The 24,076-nt window shown below is 45.7% G+C and overlaps 1 protein-coding gene across 2 annotated transcripts in view; it reads right to left on the bottom strand.

Annotated features, from left to right (window-relative positions):
- The window catches only part of ACER1 (alkaline ceramidase 1), a 28,995-nt gene extending 5,445 nt beyond the window's left edge, over positions 1–23,550 (bottom strand). Inside the window, exons 1-4 of one of the 2 annotated variants that reach the window (XM_081178020.1) lie at positions 23,441–23,550; positions 9,765–9,868; positions 3,575–3,689; positions 554–692 (exon numbers count right to left, since the gene is read on the bottom strand). In XM_081178020.1, coding sequence (XP_081034146.1) covers positions 554–692; positions 3,575–3,689; positions 9,765–9,857 — 347 coding nt within the window. In that variant the 5' untranslated portion in view covers positions 9,858–9,868; positions 23,441–23,550. Of the gene's footprint in view, positions 1–553; positions 693–3,574; positions 3,690–6,082; positions 6,235–9,764; positions 9,869–23,440 lie in introns of those variants that run through there. The other variant, XM_081178021.1, reaches the window with a different exon arrangement.
- Positions 23,551–24,076: the final 526 nt, after the last annotated feature.

Below are 24,076 nucleotides of genomic sequence, written 5' to 3'. Positions count from 1 at the left end.
TCTGCCCGGATGCTGAGGTCCAGCGCTGAGGGCCTTCTGGCAGTTCCCTCATTGCAAGAAGCAAAGCTACAGGGAACCAGGCAGAGGGCCTTCTCGGTGGTGGCGCCCGCCCTGTGGAACGCCCTCCCACCAGATGTCAAAGAGATAAACAACCACCTGACATTCAGAAGACATCTTAAGACAGCCCTGTTCAGGGAAGTTTTTAATGTGTGATATCTTAGTGTATTTTTGGTCTTTGTGGAAGCCGCCCAGAGTGGCTGGGGAAACCCAGCCAGATGGGCGGGGTACCAATAAATTATTATCATCATCATCATCATCTGGCTGGGTTTCCCCAGCCACCCTGGGCGGTTTCCAACAGAATGTTAAAAATACAATAAAACATCAAAACTTCCCTTAGCAGGGCTGCCTTCAGATGTCTTCTAAAAGTCAGATAGTTGTTTATTTCCTTTGACATCTGATGGGAGGGCATTCCACAGGGAGGGCGCCACCACCGAGAAGGCCCTCTGCCTGGTTCTCCAGGTGCCCCAGCAGTTCCCTTATTCCCCCCACTTACCTGTTTTTGATGAACGATGGGTAATAGTGAACAGGCAACCAGAAAGCGTAGCAGAGAGCGATTGCCCAGAGGATGGAGAGTTCGTCCAGCATCTGCCCTGCGTAGCTGAGAGTCATATGGAAGTAGCCGGAGAACAGACCTGCAGGATGAAAAGAGGGGGAATCTAGCTTGGCGCCTTCTGCACTCAAAGCAGGTTCTCTCCCACGGGGCTGCGGCTGGTCCTTTCTTTAGAGGGTCAGACTAGATGGCCCACGAGGTCCCATGCAACCGTACAGTTCTGGGAGTCCAGAACTTAGGGCTCCCAGAAGAATAGTAGAACCACAGAATTGTAGAGTTGGAAGGGACCCCGAGGGCTAAACGTTATGGATGCTTCAGCTGAGATTCCTACATGGACTAGATGATCTTTGGAGTTCCCTTCAAACTCTACAGTTCTAGGATTCTAACCCTCTGCAATGCAGGAATCTTGGCTGGAGCAGCGCTGACAGGTGGCCATCCAAACTCTCTTAAAAAATCTCTAAGGAGGAAGAGCCCGGCAGCTTCCGGGAGAGACAGTTTCCACTATTGAAAGGCTCTTACATCCAGAAAGTTCCTTCTGATGTTTAGTCTGAATCAGCGCCGGATTTACGTATAAGCTAAACAAGCTATATAGGGACGCGGGTGGCGCTGTGGGTTAAACCACAGAGCCTAGGACTTGCCGATCAGAAGGTTGGCGGTTCGAATCCCCGCAATGACGGGGTGAGCTCCCGTTGCTCGGTCCCTGCTCCTGCCAACCTAGCAGTTCGAAAGCACGTCAAAGTGCAAGTAGATAAATAGGTACCGCTCCGGCGGGAAGGTAAACGGCGTTTCCGTGCGCTGCTCTGGTTCGCCAGAAGCGGCTGTCATGCTGGCCACATGACCCGGAAGCTGTACGCCAGCTCCCTCGGCCAATAAAGCGAGATGAGCGCCGCAACCCCAGAGTCGGTCACGACTGGACCTAATGGCCAGGGGTCCCTTTACCTTTATACAGTCATACCTTGGAAGTCAAACAGAATCCATTCTGGGGGTCTGTTCTACTTCCAAAACATTCAGAAACCAAGGCGCGGCCACTGAAAGAGGGGTTCAAAAGGAGATCTATGATAGCCATCTTCAAATATCTGAAAGGTTGTCACATGGAAGAGGGGAAAAGCGTGTTTTCTTCTGCTCTAAAGGGCAGGACTTGAACCAAAGCCTTCAAGTTTCAAAAAAGGATTTGGACCACAGCCGGATTTAGATTTGATGAGGCCCTAAGCTACTGAAGGTAATGGGGCCCTTTCTATGTCCAGCTGTCCTTTGTCAACAACAAATTGCCACTGTTTTCTGCGTTTACCTTCCCGCCGAAGTGGTACCTATTTATCTACTTGCACTTTAACGTGCTTTTGAACTGCTAGGTTGGCAGGAGCAGGGACCGAGCAACGGGAGCTCACCCCGTCATTGCGAGGATTCGAACCGCCGACCTTCTGATCGGCAAGCCCTCGGCTCTGTGGTTTAACCCACAGCGCCACCTGTGTTCCTGTATGACTGTATAGAAGATACATTTTGGGAGGTTTACATCAAGGATCAAATATGTTAGGGAAACGTTCTTTAAGAAACAGGCAAACGTTCCTGGAAGCTTTAAAGAGGGTTCCAGAATTTTCTTTAGAGTGTAGGCTTGATTGTTGTCAACTGGAGGTGCAAATAAAGGGAGGAAGTTGCAGGCTGCAATTTTTCGCACGTGGAAAGCACACACACACACACACACACACACACACACACACACACACTGTCAACACATATGCTGACACCATGTTGGAAGTAGGACGATGTGTGCTGCTGATCCTGTGAGCTTTGCTGTGTCAAATTACTGGACTGAGATTATACCGTGCTGCAGAGATATAGAAAGAACGTATATAATAGGAACAGAAATGCTTGTGCAACCAGTCGAGCAATAAAGAAGCTCTTGACTGTGAATTTGAGTATGACTCCTGCTCTTGTCCTCTGCCTCCGGGGAAAACTCTCCTACAAACAGTAAGAAGTCGTTTTACCGAGGTGCCACCACCCTAGCAGAAAAGTGCCACAGAAGTGGGTGGGCGGTAACCTCTAGTAAAATAATAGATCTCATTCTAATTGGCTCCGCTAAAAAACCTTGCAGTTTTTGCTGTCACCTGAATGAATGAGTCTTTATTTGCGCCAGCCATCGGCCGTAGCAATAAAACAACGATACGCTATACAAAGAATAGAAATAAAAAGCCAATGATATAAAATACATTTTAGGGTTTCGAATCAAATAGTGGATCTTATTCTGATTGCCCCAGCTAAAAACCTTGCCACCGTTGCTGTCACCTTCTCATCTTGATCTGCCAAGAGAAAGGACACTGGGGCAGTGGTTGGGCGACCCGGAATGGACAATAAAAGAGGGGTTATAATCTCATTCCTCACGTCTTTGTAAAGAGTGCAAGCCAGAACCTGAGATCATCTTGATCTGCTAAAAGAAAGGACTTATTCTAAAAGTTAAAGGTAAAAGGACCCCTGACCTTTTGGTTCAGTCGCAGACGACTCTGGGGTTGCAGCGCTCATCTCTCTTTATTGGCCAAGGGAGCCTGCATACAGATTCTGGGTCATGTGGCCAGCATGACTAAGCCGCTTCTGGCGAACCAGAGCAGTGCATGGAAACGCTATTTACCTTCCCACCGGAGTGGTACCTATTTATCTACTTGCACTTTGACGTGCTTTCAAACTGCTAGGTTGGCAGGAGCTGGGACCGAGCAACGGGAGCTCACCCCGTCATTGCGGGGATTCGAACCGCTGACCTTCCGAATGGCAAGTCCTAGGCTCTGTGGTTTAGACCACAGTGCTACCCGCATCCCTATTCTATAAGTTACGTTTGCTAATTCTACCATTTCACTTGTAATTCCTCCTCTTGCTGGCATTGTTCCGTCTCTCCATTTCTGGGCATGTATAATTCGGGATGCCATGATTGCGTAAAGAAATAAATTCCTTCCCTTCTGATTCTCCCAGGGAACATACCAATCAATGTTGACATGATAGTAAGACCCGGGATGGGAACTGGTCGGTACTGGATGTACTGTGGGTTCAGGAACATCATGATTGGCGGCAGGATGAAGAAACCAACATTGCTGATCTGCAAAACAGCAGCGAACAGAGTTTTCTTGTCGTTCTTGTTTTTAACGTGTAATTTGGAACGTTTCACACTTTGAATCGCTTGGTTGCAACCATCAACTTCAAAAAAACAAGCAAACAAAAAACAACAACACCCCCTTATTAAAAATCAGTGCTTTTTTCCCCTTTAAAAAATGTTTAGGGGTACTCTCATTTTGACTCAGGAAAATCACCATTTTATAGTTCGAACAGGGGGGAAATAAATACAGTGAATGGACAAAAGTACAAAGATTTGCAAAATGTTTAGGGGCATGCGTACCCCCAGGGGAAAAAAGCATTGTTAAGAATAAAGAAAGAAAAGCGAATTAAAGAGAATATTTGTGAATTAACCAAATCCACTGATAAGCAGGGGACAGGCCACATTCTGGCATGTGTAATAAAATCAAACATGACCTCTACAAATCTATCCATTATTTTATTTGTCCCCCAGAAACACATAGTTTTTGGGTCATGTTTTCTAGTAAAGTCGGTTCCCAAACCCTAGGAATATCTGGAAGAAAATTGGGCTCTGCTAAGGTCTGTCTCCAGAAGCAAGCCATTGTGGCTCCAGCGGCCATCCGAAATCAAACAATTAGCTCTTTATTATGTATATTAAGATCCGTTCGCAATCAACTTTTGAGGAGCGCTGGGGGTTTTTTGGTTCTCCCAGTGGCACAGCCATAAAAGTGCTAGCACATTTGCAAAGCTAAGCAAGGTCCGGTATGGTTTCAAATTGGAAGGGAGACAGTGATCATGGAGCCCAAGAAAGTAAAATCTCTCACTGCCTCCATTTCTTCCCATTCTATTTGCCAGGAGGTGATGGGACCAGTGGCCACGATCTTCATTTTTTGATGTTGAGCTTCAGACCATATTACAATACAGCTAGACTCCATTCAAAATGGCTTCTCCATGCGAACCAGGAAGTGACCTTTCCAGACAATGGAACGACTCTTCTTATCTCTGTGGCTGTGATCTTCTCGGTGATGCGGACGCAGTGAAGCGGTTGTATGCACATGTGTATGCTGTCTGATTCTCAGCCTCCCACCCCACCAACCCTCGCCAGCCCCGGGTCCTGGCAACCCCGCTATGCCACTGCTATGTACTGAGCTTGGATCCTAGAACAATAGGCAGGTAGGATCCTAGAAGGAAGCAACCTGATTGGTCTACAGGAGCCGCCCAATCCGGCTCCAGGAGGAAGTGAATCAGCAACCTGATTGGCCTGTAGGAACAGTCCAATCAGGCTCCAGGAGAGGAGTTGAATCAGCCAATCACACGAGACCCATTGTGAAAATAATGTGTATATAGCCAGAGGTTTGGGGGGGAAAGCACTCGCTCACTGTTTACCATGAGCTGAAATAAAGAGCATGAAATCAATACTCAACGCTGAGTATACTTCAGCCATGTTTACCCCTTAGTAAACATGGTAAAGGGACCCCTGACCTTTAGGTCCAGTCGTGCCCGACTCTGTGATTGCGGCGCTCAACTCGCTTTCCTGGCCGTACAGCTTCCGGGTCACGTGGCCAGCAGGACTAAGCCGCTTCTGGCGAACCAGAGCAGCGCACGGAAACGCCGTTTACCTTCCCGCCGGAGGGGTATCTATTTATCTACTTGCACTTTGACGTGCTTTCAAACTGCTAGGTTGGCAGGAGCAGGGACCGAGCAACAGGAGCTCACCCCGTCGCGAGGATTCGAACCGCCGACCTTCTGATCGGCAAGCCCTAGGCTCTGTGGTTTAACCTACAGCGCCACCCGCGTCCCTTACAAAGCTCCATTTCCCAGCACCTTTAACCCATCCCAGCTCCTTTTCAAAAATAGATCTCATTAGAATTAGGGGGGAAAGGGATGTCAAGATTATTATCAAACTTTTTTTTAAAAAAAAAAATCAAAACAAAAACGTTAATCTAAACAAAAGCGCAAACAAAAAACAAAACAAAAAGAGAGGTGGGAGCTAGAAAGATAGAATGTACAGGAGGAACATGAGAGAGGAAACAGAGAAAGAAGAAATATAGAGAACTTCCGATTCTTTGTCCGTCAGCTCGATATACCGTATTTTTCGCTCTATAAGATGCACCAGACCACAAGACGCACCTAGTTTTTGGAGGAGGAAAACAAGAAAAAAAATATTCTGAATCTCAGAAGCCAGAACAGCAAGAGGGATCACTGTGCAGTGAAAGCAGCGATCCCTCTTGCTGTTCTGGCTTCTGGGATAGCTGCGCAGCCTGCATTCACTCCATAAGACGCACACACATTTCCCCTTACTTTTTAGGAGGGGAAAAGTGAGTCTTATAGAGCAAAAAATACGGTAAATGTTATTTCACCCACCCACCCACTCCAAGATAACACCCAGCGAAAACTCTTTCTCCCAAGCAACGTTACCGTCGCTCCTCAAGCCGAGTGTCGCAAGCGGCGTTTTCTTTTCCCGGTCTTTAGTAAATGCTTCACGTGACTTTTCTCTGGTTTAAACACGTCAGCGCATCACAGTTCCCTGTTATCTGCTTTGAGGCAGGGGTTGGGGAGCTGCGGTGGAGGTGTTTCAGATATGCCTCTGCTGTGCGCCTGCAGCCTAAACGCGAGATCGCAGCGAGGAGGAGGTGAAGTCAGGGGCTGCTGGAGTCCCTGCCCTCTTCCTGCCTCCCCAAGCCTTGCCGTGGGGCAGACGCCAGCCAGCCAACTCCAGAATCTGAGCAGGTAAAGCCGGTTTATTTTCTGGATCTCTGTGAAGGTGTGTGGGTGGTCAGCTGCTTAAATGGGCGCCCCACTTTCTCTGTGCCAGGAGAAGCAGTTCTGAAGCAAACACCACGCCCTCCTTCCTTTTCGGGCATCGAGCCAGAATTTGGAGCTTCGGGACTGAGGGAGAGGGGAGTTTATTTACCTTGGATGCACCTTTGCAATATTTCCTTTTTCTTTTTTTTCAATAATATTTTATTAAAATTTTCCAAAAAGTTAACATCCATAAAAAACAACAAAAGTGAGAAAAAACAAACAACAAACATCAAGAATTCCAACAAAAAGAAACAGAAAAAAAGAAAGATACAAAAGAAAAATTTAGCATAAAAAAGAACACTCTTTTGTTATTAATAACTTTCAAAACCTTATTCTCTTTGCTTCCACCCGCCTTCCCTTCTTGTATTCTACTTTAAAAGTTAATTCAGCAAGATCGTTTAATATTCCTTTTAGACCTTTATCCATCCCTTTATAATCTTATTTATCTTAATCGCTAGAACCCCTTCATTTCATTTTCAGAGCCTTCAACATTCATAAATTTTACAACTTTTTTGTAGGTAAGCTTCAAACTTCTTCCAATCCTCTTCCATCTGCTCCTCTCCTTGATCTCGGATTCTGCCGGTCATCTCTGCCAGTTCCATATAGTCTATCACTTGCATCTGCCATTCTTCCAAGGTGGGTAAATCTTGCGTCTTCCAATGCTTTGCGATAAGTATTCTTGCTGCTGCTGTGGCATACATGAAAAAGGTTCTATCCTTCTTTGGCACCAATTGGCCGACTATGCCCAGGAGAAAGGCCTCTGGTTTCTCACCTTTGCACCTTTCTCACCGTGGAATTTGCAATCGGAATATTCAGTCTCTGCAGGAAGCGGTCCGTGTGTGGCTGGTGCAATATGCTACCGGTCCGGATTCGAGGTGCAAATGGCCGCGACGACTCGGACCCAGGAAACCTTCAGCTCAAACCAGCCATAGGCAAACTCCAGCCCTCCAGAAAGCCAGTGTGGTGTAGTGGTTAAGAGCGGTGGACTCGTAATCTGGGGAACCGGGTTCGCTTCCCCGCTCCTCCACATGCAGCTGCTGGGTGACCTTGGGCCAGTCACACTTCTCTGAAGTCTCTCAGCCCCACTCACCTCACTGAGTGTTTGTTGTGGGGGAGGAAGGGAAAGGAGAATGTTAGCCGCTTTGAGACTCCTTCTGGTAGTGATAAAGCGGGATATCAAATCCAAACTCTTCTTCTTCTTCTCCAGATGTTTGGGACTACAATCCCTTTCACCCCTGGCTAACAGGACCAGGGGTCAGGGATGATGGGAATTGTAGTCCCAAACCTCTGGAGGACCGGAGTTTGCCTATGCCTGGCTTGAACCTTCAGTTTAGTCGGAATCTGCTTGCTTGTAACTTGAAGTCCTCCCCTCCTGAGCAAGAGAAAACAAGCTTGCTCCCATTTCCCTTGAGATATTTGAAGAAGAGATATCATATCTCCCCATCTCTTTTCCAGGCTAAACATTCCCAGCTCCTTCAACCGTTCCTCATCAGGCTTGGCTTCCAGACCCTTGATCATCTCAGTCGCCCTCCTCTGCCCACCTTCCAGCTTGTCAACATTCTTCTTAAATTGTGGTGCCCAGAATTGGACACAGTATCCCAGGTGTGGTTTGACCAAGGCAGAATAGAGCGGGACAATGACTTCCCTTGATCTGGACACTAGACTTCTGTTGATGCAGCCTAGAATAGCATTTGCTTTTTTGCTGCTGCATCACACTTCGGGCTCATGTTCGGCTTGCGGTCCACCAAGACCCCTAGATCCTTTTCACATGTACTGCTAGTAAAGCAGGTGTCCCCCATTCTATATTTGTGCACCTGCTTCTTCCTGCCTAAGCGCAGTAGCTTACATTTGTCCCTATCGAAATTCATTTTGTTAGCTTGCGCCCAGTTCTCCGATCCATTAAGGTCATTTTGAATCCTGATTCTGTCTTCTGCGGCATTAGCTACCCCTCCCAGTTTGGTGTCATCTGCAAATTTGATCAGCACCCCCTCAATTCTTCATCCAAGTCATTTATAAAGACATTGAACAACAACGGGCCCAGGACAGAACCCTATGGCACCTCACTTGTCACTTTTTCCCAGGATGACAAAGAAAACTTTGGGTTTGTGTTATGCACTCAGCTTGGATCCTAGAACAATAGACAGGCGGGATCCTAGAAGGCAGCAACCTGATTGGTCTGCAGGAGCTGCCCAATCCGGCTCCAGGAGGGGAGTTGAATCAGCCAATCACAGGGGACCCATTGTGAAAATAATGTATATATAGCCAGAGGTTTTGGGGGGAAAGCACTCGCTCACTGTTTACCATGAGCTGAAATGAAGAGCATGAAATCAACACTCAACTCTGAGTATATTTCAGTTTGGTCAGTCAATCACCTAAACGTTGCCTCGTTCAACCCATATTTTACCAGCTTCCTCGCGAGAATATCATGGGGCACTTTGTCAAAAGCCTTTCTGAAATCAAAATACAGTGGTACCTCGGATTACATGTGCTTCAGGTTACATACGCTTCAGGTTACAGACTCCGCTACCCCAGAAGTATTACCTCGGGTTAAGAACTTTGCTTCAGGATGAGGACAGAAATCGTGCTCCGGCAGCGCGGCAGCAGCAGGAGGCCCCATTAGCTAAAGTGGTGCTTCTGGTTAAGAACAGTTTCAGGTTAAGAACGGAACTCCGGAACGAGTTACGTACTTAACCCAAGGTACTTTGCGAGAAGCAAAGCTACAGGGAACCAGGCAGAGGGCCTTCTCGGTAGTGGCGCCCGCCCTGTGTAACGCCCTCCCATCAGATGTCAAACTGATAAACAACTACCTGACATTCAGAAGACATCTTAAGGCAGCCCTGTTCAGGGAAGTTTTTAATGTATGATATTTTAGTGTTTTGGGGTTTCTATGGAAGCCGCCCAGAGTGGCTGGGGAAACCCAGCCAGACGGGCGGGGTACAAATAATAAATTATTATTATTATTATTATTATTATTATTATTATTATTATTATTAACCACTGTATTGTCTGGAAGAAAACATGTACAGCTTCTGAGAGCTGCTTCACGGCCTTGGTTCCTCCTCGCCCAGAGCACAAAAGCATCTCTGATGCCTCGATGGAACCCTGAGTTTTCATTTCATTTGCAAGGGAGCATCTGAAAATTCGGATCTGCTTGACTAGAGTCTAGAGTCTAGTCACTAGACCATAGCCAAGGTTCTCAGCACATCCTCGCCAGGTCCTGGTGAACAAGTACATTTTGTTTATTGAATAAATAAATAAGATGAAATAAATGAGGGCAAACAGAACGGCGGCTTACCGTGTTGTAGTATTCTGCAATGTACTCTGACTGCGCAAAATTGTCTTCGCACCAGTCTACTTCAGCGCTTTGGTAGGCAAATATACTAGGCATGCTGGCAACACCTTTAAAAAAAGAAAAACACAACACCTTAGTACCTACAGAGCGTTGCGGTGGAGAAAAATAACCTGCCTATCCAGATTTTCCATATCTCCTTCCCTCTGAAATATTGCAGCACACACTTTGATGCCCGGCGATGGCTCTGAGCTGATGTACAAGAATCTGCCGGGAAGATGCAAAGAAAATGAAGGAACCTTATTCCACATGTGGTGGACTGGTCCCCAAATCAAAAAAAATTGGGACATGATATATGAGGAACTTAAAAATAAATAAATGCTAAAATATACATTCCTAAAGAAACCTGAAGCTTTTTTTTAAAGGCATTTTAACGATAAGCATCCAAAACGAAAACAAAAGAGTGTTTCTTCGCGCGACAACAGCTTTAGAACAGGGGTACCCCTGGGGGCCGGATCGCCTTCTAAATCCGGCCCGCAGACCGTTCAGGAATCAGCGTGTTTTGACATGAGTAGAATGTGTGCTTTTATTTAAAATGCATCTCTGGGTTATTTGTGGGGCCTGCCTGGTGTTTTTACATGAGTAGAACGTGTGCTTTTATTTAAACTGCATCTCTGTGTTATTTGTGGGGCGTAGGAATTCGTTCATTTCCCCCCCTCCAAAATATAGTCCGGTGATTGGGCCGGATCCGGCCCCCGGGGCCTTACTTTGCCTACCCACAGTTTAGACTAGACGTGATCCACCTGGAGAAGGAACTGGCAAACCACTCCAGTCTTTTGCCAAGAAAACTCAGGGAGAATTTTTGAGAAGAAAGTGGGAGTTTCCAAGGCATGCTCTGGTTCATGGGGTCAGGGAGAGTCGAACACGGCTAAAAAACAACAAGTGGATTGTCCAACAGGACGTGACAATTGTAGGTTAAAGTGAAATCTGTCCTCCCCAATTTCTTAACAATAACGGGGCTGAATTTGTACTGCGTGTCATTCTCGGATTAATTCCCCCACAAGCTTTCAAGTGGGGCGTCTGTTTGGCAGGAGTTCGGTGTAATCCTCCAAAAAGGCAAAATGCCGTTTTCTGCAAGAGGCATCTCTGCAACGCTGATAACAGAGAATGCAGTGTTGGCCGTGTCAACAATCTCAACAATCTCAGCAGAACTTTGCTTTGTCAAGCCTGTCACGATAGGATTGAAAGCCTATGTGTTTGATACCTGGCAAGCCAAACTATTTAGAAGAAGAGACATGGAGCATTTGGGATAAGCAGGGCTTTCAATAACTGAGAGGTTGGCTTTTATTGCCAGAGTCGTTCACAACTGGACTTAACTGTCAGGGGTCCTTTAAAAAGGTAAAGGGACCCCTGACCATGAGATCCAGTAGTGGCCGACTCTGGGGTTGCGGTGCTCATCTCACTTTATTGGCCGAGGGAGCCGGTGTACAGCTTCCAGGTCATGTGGCCAGCATGACTAAGCCGCTTCTGGCGAACCAGAGCAGTGCATGGAAACACCTTTACCTTCCCGCTGGAGCGGTACCTATTTATCTACTTGCACTTTGACGTGCTTTTGAACTGCTAGGTTGGCAGGAGCAGGGACCGAGCAACGGGAGCTCACCCCGTCGCAGGGATTCGAACCGCCGACCTTCTGATCGGCAAGTCCTAGGCTCTGTGGTTTAACGCACAGTGCCACCCGCGTCCCTCAGGGGTCCTTTACCTTTACCTTTTTTTACCTCCATAGGGACACGGGACCAGGAGATGGTCAGAAGAGGAGTGCAGCGGTTTGGCCGGTTTACGAGGGGCAAGGCAGGTTGCAGGCTGTTTAAGACCTGAACAGTAACGCCTTGAAATTAGCTTAGCAATAGACTGGTATCCAGCACAGATCTTTAATGCACGGATCTGGAAACATCCCAGGCAAAAGCCATGCAACTGCCCATAGGGACAGAGAAATTTGACGGACGGAAGTGGCAGCAGGCAAGGAGAGAAAGAGAATCTGTGCGAGAGGGTTGGTCCCATGGATCTCGGTCTCGGATCAGGCAGAGGGGAAGAAAGAGATGATTGGACCACTTCCGGGGTGGCGCCATCGGTAATGGCGGATTCCCTCTGATCCGGAGGGACTGGCTCTATGGAAAACGGGTCTGTTCCGCTACGGCGAAGCGGGGACCCTTTAAAAATCACAGGCGGATGAAGCCTGTGACCATGGGACTTGGCAGGCACCTTTCGCGCCCCCTCAATTCATAAAAGGAACCCAATTACGGGCTCCAGAGCGAAGAGGGGCTAGTGGCGCGGTGCTGAGAGTCAACTGCTTCTTCCATGTAGCGAAGCCGCATAGCCGTTGCCGGAGAGCGCTACCTTTTTCCTGGGACAATTTGGCTACAAAAACAACTACCCGTGAGCAGATCAAATTTGGACAATTGGGCTTTAAACAATGATCTGTGAGTAGAATGGAAAATTGGATTAAGAAATTCTTCTTAATTTGGCACTGAAGCGGGAAGGTCTAAACAGGAAGTCAGCCTTCCGTTTCTTGTAGATAGATTAAAGCAAAGACATGGCAAACTAGAGTTTAGAAAATCGTTTGTAAAGGATCAACTTTCATCATCTAAAATTACTGAACCCCCTTCAGAAGCAGGAGAAGAGGGGGGATTTTTTTCGGATTGTTTAAACCTGCAGAAGAGAGTGAAAGAAAAGTAATTTTCCACCGTCTTGAACCTGGGAGCGGGGTGTCAGGACAGATGTTTTTGGGAAGTTCATTGACTATAGACAAATGTTTTTGACAGACAGTTAAAAGAAGAGAAACATAGTGATTCCATTGTTCTCTTTCGCATTTTAAAGGAACAAATATTGACAAAATATTTGAAAAAGGAAACTTTGTTGTTAGATCTGCTGTTAACAAAAAGAAGAAGAAGAAAAGAGATGGATACAAATAGAAGTTCTTCCCCTAGAGGGAGCTTGTGAAACTGTTATTAAATTTGAACTGGGGAGCTTTGCAGCTGCAATAGATTAAGATCGTGGGAACAGACTTCTGACCTTGCATAACAATGTACTCAGAGGCTCTGGTGCGTGCTTTCTGCAAGACAAATGCTTTATTGGAACAGTTACATGAGAAGACGGATTTGATGACTGTTGCGATTAGAAATTTTGGACAGGTAGTGGGTATCTATATAGAACCCACCCAGGAATCAACTCAGGAGTGTGCTCTGACAGATCAGATGAGGGAGGAGGTTGTTGCTGGACCTCGGATGGCAGAGATGGAGGGAGCTGCGGCCCAGCAGGAACATGAGTTGTTGGATCTGACAAACGAACTTGGAAAAAGCCAGATTTGGAGTTTTGCTTGGCTTGGAGATGGGGGGCTGGATAGACCCCCCTATGCAGGGATGTCTTGACTTTTCAAGTCTGGCAATGGGCCGTGAGGAGTTTGGGGTTGTGGGGGTCCTCAACTCTGGAGGGACCTTGAAACATGTTTTTGAATACCACATGGAGTTCAGTGTGGACTATGGAAAAGGGGCTGATCTGTCGAGAAGGGACAAAAATACCGCCAAGTTGGAGTTTCCACGAGTGAAAGGACCAGCAGATAAAGTAAAGTCCAGGTATAAATATGAAGAAGATCTGCGGAAGGGACATGGAAGAGACTTAAGGGCCTCGGACATAAGATTACCAGGTTAATGAACTAGATGGATGGGATAGAAAGGACTGACAAAACCCGAGACCAGGAGGAAGAGACGTTGGATGAAGATTGGAAGAAAGTTTTAAAAAAAATTATTTAGGATTGTTTTGTAAAATTAATGAGTATCAGAAAAATGTTGGAATGAAATTATTTGGCTTTAGCAGAAATGTTAAAAAGAACTATGCAAGAATATGCTATGGTTATGAGAAATTGGTATAAATAAGATTTAAGTTTTAAGTTTTAGGGTTTTTTATAGTAAGATAAGGTTAAAATAGATTAAGGTAATTTAATGACAGAATATTATGAAAAATGGGAAGGATTTGCTGTGATAAATTAACAACTAGAATACAAAAAAGGGAGGTGTGAGGAGGTCGATGAAATAAGGTAATGACAGTTAAAGATTTGGGAATATTGGATCTGTTTTTAAATTTTTGTGGATTATCTTTGTTTTTTTGATTTTGATTTTGATGTGTTATGTGTTTTGTTTCTGTTTTTTGATTTTGATTTTTTATCGATTTGTATTGTTTGATTGCTGTTTGTTTTTCTCTTGTTTTTTTCCCCTTCTTTTTCTCTTTGTTTTCTCTGTAATTTTAAAATTCTTAATAAATATCATTATTATTTTTTTAAGAGATGATTGGACCAGTGGGAACGAGCAAAAGAATGACCGGGAGCTCAAGGTGAGTTCCCGGTTGTCCCTCGGAATCTTTACCTGTAGGACCAGGGAGAAGAGGCGGTGGAAGAAGAATGGAAAAAATTTAAAGACTATCTACAGAAATACTGTAAAATTAATGAATGTTAAAGGGATGTTGGATTGAAAACAAGCGGTGTTGGTTAAAAGATTAATAAGAATATGTAAATATGGATTGATAATGGTGGAAAACATATATTTATTATAGGTTAAGATGTTGAGTAAGGATAAATGATAGAGGGTAAGGATTTGCTGAACTAAATATCTGAACTGGAATACAAAAAGGGAGGTTTGAGGAGGTCAAGAAACTAGTGAATGAAGTATAAGATATGAAAATACTAATCTTTTTTCTGTTTTGATTTTTGGTGTTTTTTCTTCTTTTTTCTATTTTGTTAAGTGTTCTCTATTGTGTACCTCTATGTGTTTTGTTTTGTATTTTCTCATTTTTGTAGCTTTTTTGGTTTTTGTATTCTATGTTTAAATTTTGAAGCTTTTGATTGTTTATGAAACTTTAATAAATATTACTTTTAAAAAAGGGGGAATCTTTACCTGTAGGAACGTAGAATCATAGAATGGTAGACATCCAAAGGTCCTCTAATCCAACCCGCTGCAACGCAAGGATCTCAGCTAAAGCACCCTGGCAGATGGCCACCGAACCTCTGCTTAAAAACCTCCAACGAAGGAGAGCCCACTACCTCCTGAGCGAGACCATTAGGAAGCCGTCTTATGCAGAAACTGAACATTTGGTCCAACTAAATCAGGGTTGATTACACTGACTGACAGAGGCTCTCCATAATTTCGGGGAGAAGTCTCTTCCACCTTCCGCTTGCAAGGAAGGTGTTGTCCCGCTGAGCTATGCCCCTTCCTCAATTTGTACCCATCTGACTCCTGGCAGTGAGAGTGGAAGTGAGAGCTGGACCATAAAGAAGGCTGATGGCCGAAGAATGGATGCTTTTGAATTCTGGTGCTGGAGGAGACTCTTGAGAGTCCCATGGACTGCAAGAAGATCAAACCTCTCCATTCTGAAGGAAATCAGCCCTGAGTGCTCTCTGGAAGGACAGATCCTGAAGCTGAGGCTCCAAGACTTTGGCCACCTCAGGAGAAGAGAAGACTCCCTGGAAAAGACCCTGATGTTGGGAAAAATGGAGGGCACAAGGAGAAGGGGATGACAGAGGACGAGATGGTGGGACAGTGTTCTCGAAGCTACCAACATGAGTTTGACCAAACTGCGGGAGGCAGTGGAAGACAGGAGGGCCTGGCGTGCTCTGGTCCAGGGGTCACGAAGAGTCGGACACGACTAAACGACTAAACAACAACGACGCCTGGCATCGCGTTTGCCGTGATGAGCAGGGGTGAGAGGCATAGGTGCCAACTCCCTGTGGGCCCAAGCACCCACAAAATCCCCATCAAGGGGCCAGGCACCCACAAAATTTGGCTCTGGGCACCCACAGTTACGGTGCAAAGCTGGCATTCCTGGTGGGTGGGCATGGTTTGGGGAAAAGGTTTGCAGGCCAGGGTGGTAGCCTGCAGTTCCCTTACACCTGGAATCGGCAAAGGAAAAGACAAGCCGTTGTTTCAGATTATATATTCCTGGAATTATGCAAGAATCTCTCTCTCTCTCTCTCTCTCTCTCTCTCTCTCTCTCTCTCTCTCTCTCTCTCTCACTGCATTGAGATAAGAGATTCTCCCACGCCTCTTGCCTCCCTCTCCACAGTAATGAAGGCGGTGGGCAGGGGTGGCTGTAAACGAGTTTTGTAGAGCTAGCTAAGCGCAAATTGGTGGCAATTCACATTTTATTGCCATGCAGTCGGTTTCGTCTGGCCAATTGCAAGGTGCTTAGGAGAGCAGGGCAGAGTTCACACTCTCAAAGATGGAGGGGAAAGGAATTCGAATCCGTCCCCGTTTAAAGGCAACTGCTGTGCAGAAAGATACACAAACCCGAACACAGCCTCTTTTGAAATCCGCCCTTCTCCGAATTTTGCCGTGAAATTATCCAGCCAAAGGGATGCGTCTAAAAAAGGCATATTCCGGGGTGAAAGCGCGTGTGGAAATGAGTGAAAACAAAATAGCAGATCCATTGCGTTACGCTTTGCGAAAACGTTTACACGGAGCAAAATTGCAAAGGCTTGGAGAAAACGGTGCTGATGAATTTTCGCGAGGGAAAATAAAATCTCAGATTGATGTGGAAGTGTGGAGTACTGGATTTAAGATGGGGGAGGGAATCAGAAATTGGGATTGACAGATCAACCCATCCCTTGCCTCACTGAGACTGTGATAACATCAACCCAGGAGAGATTGCTGTCATGCCTTAGCTGAGAACATCTGTTCTTGCAACCTCCAATTGTCCTGTTTCCCTTCCACCTGCCATGGCAGGGACCACATGGCCTGGTCTGCTTTCCCAGGCTGTTGTAAGGATGAAAACGATGGGGTCCGAAGCATGTTTTCAACCCTTGAAATGTATACCGTATTTTCCGCTCTATAAGACGCACCAGACCACAAGAGGCACCTAGTTTTTGGAGGAGGAAAACAAGAAAAAAAATATTCTGAATCTCAGAAGTCAGAACAGCAAGAGGGATCGCTGCGCAGTGAAAGCAGCAATCCCTCTTGCTGTTCTGGCTTCTGGGATAGCCGCGCAGCCTGCATTCGCTCCATAAGACGCACACACACATTTCCCCTTACTTTTTAGGAGGGGAAAAGTGAGTCTTATAGAGCAAAAAATACGGTAATTTCAGCAAACCCTGCTGACTCAAGGGAACATTCACTGGCCTTGCACCATTCTGGTCCTCGGGACAACAAACGCACATAGGACTGTGCTCATTCTGCTCTTCAAATTAAAGCTGGAACAACGCCTTGTGCCCAGCTGAACCTGCGGGCCAGTGTGCGTTGTAACCTGCGAAGTGGGATGGCTAGGTCAATAGAGAACGCTTCATCTCAGGTTCGTGGGTTCGAGCCCGGCATGGGGCAAAAATATTCCTGCACTGCAAAGGGGTCGGACTTGTTAACCTTCGCAATTCCCTCCCAACTCTACGGTTCTTTTTTAAAGGGATATTATTGTTTATTAGGGATGCGGGTGGTGCTGTGGGTTAAACCACAGAGGTGCTTGGGCTTGCCAATCAGAAGGTCGGCAGTTCAAATCCCCGCAACGGGGTGAGCTCCCGTTGCTCGGTCCCTGCTCCTGCCAACCTAGCAGTTCGAAAGCACGTCAAAGTGCAAGTAGATAAATAGGTACCGCTCTGGCGGGAAGGTAAATGGCATTTCCGTGTGCAGCTCTGGTTCGCCAGAAGTGGCTTAGTCATGCTGGCCACGACCCGGAAGCTGTACGCCGGCTCCCTCGGCCAATAAAGAGAGATGAGCGCCGCAACCCAGAGTCGGCCACGACTGGACCTAATGGTCAGGGGTCCCTTTACCTTTAGTATTGTTTATTAGATTATTCAAAGGTTTTAACAAACTGACTTCACCTACAGTATATCATTCACACATTTGTGGACTCGCCTTCCTTGGAGGTTTATAAGCAGAGGTCGGGTGGTCATCTGTCATGGACGCTTTAAGCTGAGATCCCTGCATTACGTGGGGTTAGACTAGATGACCGCTGGGGTCCCTTCCAACTCTACAGTTCTATGCTTCCATGATTCATTCTTACTTCCCACCCTGACGTTTTAATTCTTATCCTTTATTGCTGCATTCAACTCGCTGGTAACCCCGCTAACTCCATCTTATTGTCTTTGCTCTGCCGCTCGTATCTCGAACCCTGCTCGCGATTTCATATTGCATACCCTCCGACATTTTTCCGATGGAAACAGGGGGGAAAATGCCTCCAATTTTCCACAGTTCATCATTTCGATCTCTTAGTTTTGCAGCCGATTTTGCATAATCCATCCATTTTAGAAGCCGTCCCACTTTGGTCGGACAATTCTAGGATTCTGTCTGAAAACAGATGAGGTGGCCTAGCCACATGGTAAGAGTTTCAGCATTGTAAGAAATAACTAAAGTTTTAAAAAGTAGTTGCAATAGATGGGGGGGGGCAGAAAAAGCGGGGAAAAGGGAATCATGGAAGGAGAGGGTGGGAAGTCTCTTTTCTGTCTATTCTTTGATATCCGAAAACGCTACTTCTTATTTTATTTCAGATATTCTTTTCCTTTCGCATCGTTTTTGTTTATCTTTTGTTGATAGGGAATTATATCAGAAACGCAAATAAATAAAAAACAAGAACAATATTAAAAAGAAAACAGCTGAGGTGATGGAAGAGAAATTGAGCTCTGGCCTTTCCGAGTTCGAAGAGCCACAATGGAAACCGAAGTACGGTAAATTTTTTGGGCGTCCGTTGTGGTTTTACCTTGTGAATGGCCCTGAGATCATGTGAGGAAAGGTGGTATTATGATGATGATGATACAGTGGTACCTCAGGTTAAGTACTAAATTCGTTCTGGAGGTCCGTACTTAAACTGAAACTGTTCTTAATCTGAAGCACCACTTTAGCTAATGGGGCCTCCTGCTGCTGCCACGCCACCGGAGCACGATTTCTGTTCTCATCCTGAAGCAAAGTTCTTAACCTGAAGCACTATTTCTGGGTTAGCAGAGTCTGTAACCTGAAGCGTATGTAACCTGAAGCGTATGTAACCTGAGGTACCACTGTAATTATTTTATTTATTTATTTATTTATACATACATACAGTGGTGCCCCGCAAGACGAATGCCTCGCAAGACGGAAAACTCGCTAGACGAAAGAGTTTTCCGTTTTGGAGGTGCTTCGCAAGACGATTTCCCCTATGGGCTTGCTTCGGAAGACGACAATGTCTTGCGAGTTCCTGCTGGGTTTTTTTTCCTCCCCCCCCCTTTTTCTAAGCCGCTAAGCCGCTTATCAGCTGATCCGATCAACAGATAAGCCGCTAAAAGCCACTAATAGCGCTAACCCGCTAATCCGTCAATGGGCTTGCTTCGCAAGATGAAAAAACCGCTAGACGAAGAGAATCACAGAACGGATTCTTTTCGTCTTGCGAGGCACCACTGTACATACCCCACCCATCTGGCTGGGTTTCCCCAGCCACTCTGGGTGGCTTCCAACAAAAGATTAAAAATGCATTACAACATCAGTCATTAAAAGCTTCCCTTAACAGTGCTGCCTTCAGATGTCTTCTAAACATCAGGTTGTTGTTTATTTCTTTGACATCTGATGGGAGGGTGTTCCACAGGGCTGGCGCCACCACCGAGAAGGCCCTCTGTTATATAATTATAATACACTGCCAAGCCAACCATATGGGTGTGGTATAAAAATTAAAATTATTATCCTTCTTATAACCTTCCCTGCAACAGCAAGTTCCGCATCCCTGACCTCAATATGAGGATGAAAGATGCTGTTGGTGGCATCTGGGATGAGTTGCGGAAGACTGATAGCTTTGCTGAAAGTGTAATATAGAAAATTAGGTGCCGAAATCCAAACAGAACAGAGAAGGCTATGTATGCAACTACGGCTGCACAGATGTTATTGGCCCAGAGATAAAAGAGGACAAAGTTCTGACCGGAGAAGAATGGCAGATTAAATTGATGGATTTATGCCAAAATGGCAAAAATGACCGGAAGAATCAGAAATCAGGAAGACAGAAATTTTAATAAGGAATGGGGGGAATTTATAATTTACCTTAAAAAACCATTGCAGTTAAAATTGTAGGTAGGATTTGGAATAACGCTTGTAGTTTAATGGTGGGTTTTGGATGTAATGGAGAGGTAAAAGATTTGGATTATTATAAAAGATACAGGAGGAAATGATTAATAATGACTAATGATTAATCATATAATTAATAATGATTAATAATAGGGAGAAGTTTCTTTGGAATCTTGTTTTTATGTTGTGTGTTGTATGTTTGTGATTGTAAAACTTTAATTTGAAAAACCAAATATTTTTTTTTAAATTAACATATCATTTCCAACAATCATTTAACATATTTTCTTATTTTATTCAATGTTTTGCACTTCGCATCTGAAGATTTTTCAATGTTCATCACTTTAGCTACATTTCTTAATTTCTCTATTACTTTTAATCATCCTTAACAAATAACTCTCCTCATGATCTTCATTGCAATATTTTGCAACGTCCTCCTTACAAAACTTCTTGCAGTCCTATTAGCGTAATCTGTTTATTGCAATTGCTTTTCAAATAGTTCAAATAGTTACTCCAGTCCTCTGAGAATCTCTGGTCCCGCAGCTTTCGGATCCTTCCTGTCATCTTATCTAATTCTGCATAGTCCATAAATTTCAAAATAAATTTGTTTTTTAAATAGAAAATTGCCCAGTATATTGGAGGGTGGTGGAAGACTTCAGAAGACAAAATGTGGGAGAAACTTGCTGGCAAATTCAGTTGGCCTATTCTAACCAGACATAGACAGATCCTGAAGCTGAGGCTCCAAGACTTTGGCCACCTCATGAGAAGAGAAGACTCCCTGGAAAAGACCCTGGTGTTGGGAAAGATGGAGGGCACAAGGAGAAGGGGACGCCAGAGGACGAGATGGTGGGACAGTGTTCTCGAAGCTACCAGGATGAGTTTGACCAAACTGCGGGAGGCAGTGGAAGACAGGAGTGCCTGGCGTGCTCTGGTCCAGGGGGTCACAAAGAGGCAGACATGACTAAACGACTCAACAACAACAACAAAACCATACATATAAGCCTTAAGACCTTTGGCAAAATCTGAGTTGAGAGTCTGAGCATTGCACCTGTGGGGGCATTCAGCCTTGAAAGAACCTTGATATGAAATTATTATTATTATTATTATTGAATCAAAGCATCCTTTGAAACAGTACTGCCCAAAGTGGGCACCTGGGGGGCGCTGGAACAATCTGGGGAGTCAGGAGTAGCCATGGGTCCAATTGGGGAGCACAGAATAAAATTAAGGCTTCTGTAGAAGCAGCCACAAAATTAAAAGACGCCTGCTTCTTGGGAGAAAAGCAATGACAAACTTAGACAGCATCTTGCCGACAAAGGTCCGTCTAGTTAAAGCTCTGGTTTTCCCAGTAGTGATGTATGGAAGTGAGAGCTGGACCATAAAGAAGACTGATCACCGAAGAATGGATGCTTTTGAATTCTGGTGCTGGAGGAGACTCTTGAGAGTCCCATGGACTGCAAGAAGATCAAACCTCTCCATTCTGAAGGAAATCAGCCCTGAGTGCTCACTGGAAGGACAGATAGTGAAGCTGAGGCTCCAAGACTTTGGCCACCTCATGAGAAGAGAAGACTCCCTGGAAAAGACCCTGATGTTGGGAAAGATGGAGGGCACAAGGAGAAGTGGACGACAGAGGACGAGATGGTGGAACAGTGTTCTCGAAGCTACCAGCATGAGTTTGACCAAACTGCGGGAGGCAGTGGAAGACAGGAGGGCCTGGCGTGCTCTGGTCCAGGGGGTCGCGAAGAGGTGGACACAACTAAACAACTAAACAACAAGAACAAGATGAAGCATAAAGAAAGAAGAAACTGTCTGTACATGTTTCATCTGTTGTGTAATGACGCTTACTGCCAAGTCAGGTGTAGCAGGTGTGCATTTATCCTAGAATACCTATGTTTGCTTGCCATTTTAGCTGATATTTATATTTTTGCAAAGCAATTTCTCCTAATATAATGCCCTTTTTTGCATGTTATTTTTACGAATATGCTGGGTTTGGACTGAATGACCCTCACAGTCCCTCCCAAGTTTATGGGTCTATGCGTTTTTACATACAGTTTGCCCCAGTTTGTGCGATTTTTCAACACCTTACTTGGTGAAGGAATTGTGTTGCAAAATTCAGAGAAGTGCAGATTTCAAAGGATGCCTGTGTTTCAGTCTGTGAAATATTTCGGACGGTAAAATCTGAAAGGTTCTTCTTTAAATGAAAACCCATCTGTCACCTCAATAGCAAGTGATATAGGAATGTGATTCTTAAAAGCATGCATAGCTTGTGAGGTTTTTTTAAAGCAATTTGCTCATTTCATGATTGAAACTCTTTCCTGCACTCGAGTCGGCTTCCAACTCTTCGAAAAGTTTCAAATTGCAACCAGCCAGTTTGACACCTCCATCCTCTTAAATTGCGGCTTCCTAGAGTGCTGCATTTTAGATTGTAAGCCTTTTGGGGCAGAGACCTGCCCCCTTGAACTTTGCAAAGATACAAGGAACAGAAGTAAGAACAAGTTGCATTTGATGAAGCCCGAACTTTGGAGTTGACCCACTGAGAGCAACGGACTTTTGACTTCATCCCTCGCATTCCAATGGGTCTACTCTGAGCAAGGCAAGCAGAGCCCAATGGCTTTGCAACTTCTAAAACGGGGATTGTTTGAAAAGAACGTGCACCTTTCAAATCCAACCCTTGCTTATAAAACCAGCATTCATCTACCTGTTTAGGGAAGCTTTTAATGTTTAATAGATTATTGTGTTTTAAATATTCTGTTGAAAGCTGCCCAGAGTGGCTGGGGAAACCCAGCCAGATGGGCGGGGTAGAAATAATAAATTATTATTACTACCAATCCATCACCTGCACATCACTTTCCATGCACATCGATGGAAGGAGCATCTTTCCGCAGAGCAACCAGAGCCTGATTTCCCCTGAGCATGCGCAGAGTGGCAAAGGGTATATGCAGAGAGCCGAAGCAGTAGAGGGGGCGTTGACACCTTGCGGGATTTCAGACAAAACAAGGCTTTCAGAACCCCAACTAAAGAATCACAGCAAGAAAAATTGATGGACTATGCAGAACCGGCAAAACTGACATACAAGCTACGGGACAAGGATAACTGTGACTTTAAAGATGAATGGGAACCCTAAAAAGTATCTGAAGACGCAACAAAGCGAACTGGACTCCTTGGCTGGCATTGAAGAAACATTCACAAACTTTTTATTGATAATAATCAGCTAAATAGTTTGAGGATCTATCAGTGGCGTAGCGTGGGTTGTCAGCACCCGGGGCAAGGCAAGTAATTTGTGCCCCCTAACCCGTGGATTTGCGCCCCCTAACCCTAACCCCCAGATGTTGCGCCCACTGCGGCCGCCCCCCCCCCGCACCCCCCACGCTACGCCACTGGGATCTATACAACTGTGTAACATGCAGAAAACAGCATTTCTAGAGAAATCAAAGACTGGAACGGAGGGAAATTGGGGGGTGGGTGGGTTCTGTGGGGGGGAGGGAGGAAAAATGGGGGGAATAAGGATGATCTGTTTCTGGATAATATGTTTTGTTTTAATTTTGAATAAAAAAGTTATATTAAAAAAAAGGCTTTCAGGTTACCCGCTTTTATAGATCTGGAATTCCTGGGCTGAAGGTGAATCCTTCTGCCTACCTGCGGTGTCTTTGCTCCCTCCGCAAAGCCGAAACTCCAGACGTCAAAAGAGCTCTGGAAGGCGTTCCTGGGGTATCTCCTGGCGCTGCAACCTGTCTTGCCACCTTCCCTTGGCTGGGAGAGAACCAGCCTCAGGGAAGTCAGACTGGAAGTTGACAAGAGCAGCAAGCCGAGAGATGGCTCTGTCTCAGGGAACAGTCCTCACCTGGCTTCTATAACCTCTGCGAATCGCAGGGCTGGGGGAAATTTAAATAAATCTGCATGGCCAGGCACGGACAGGGGAGGGGCAGGGTGGCAAAGGCACAGGTGCCGAACCCTGAAGCTCACACACACACACAACACACACACACATTTCGACATATGCCAAGCTGTTTATCTCCTCCCATCGAGCCTTTGGTCCCTTCGCTTTGCGCACCTGTGTGTGGTTCCGTTTCAACACATCTCCTTGCATGTTGGCTCAGTCGCCCCAAAGGCGCAAGGGGCTTGCAGGGCCGACGCTAGAAATGGGCACGGCTGGCCACATGCCACGCTGCCCCTGCAGGGCCCAGACAGACGTTTTCCTACAGAGATTCCCTGCCACCACACACACACCACTTTCCTCTGGGGTCTTTGCCGCCGGCTTTCGCTTGCCGCCAG

Source organism: Podarcis bocagei, assembly GCF_964188305.1.
Source record: "Podarcis bocagei genome assembly, chromosome: 18".
Taxonomy (NCBI): Eukaryota; Metazoa; Chordata; class Lepidosauria; order Squamata; family Lacertidae; genus Podarcis; species Podarcis bocagei.
This window is presented reverse-complemented; position numbering and strand designations above follow the sequence as displayed.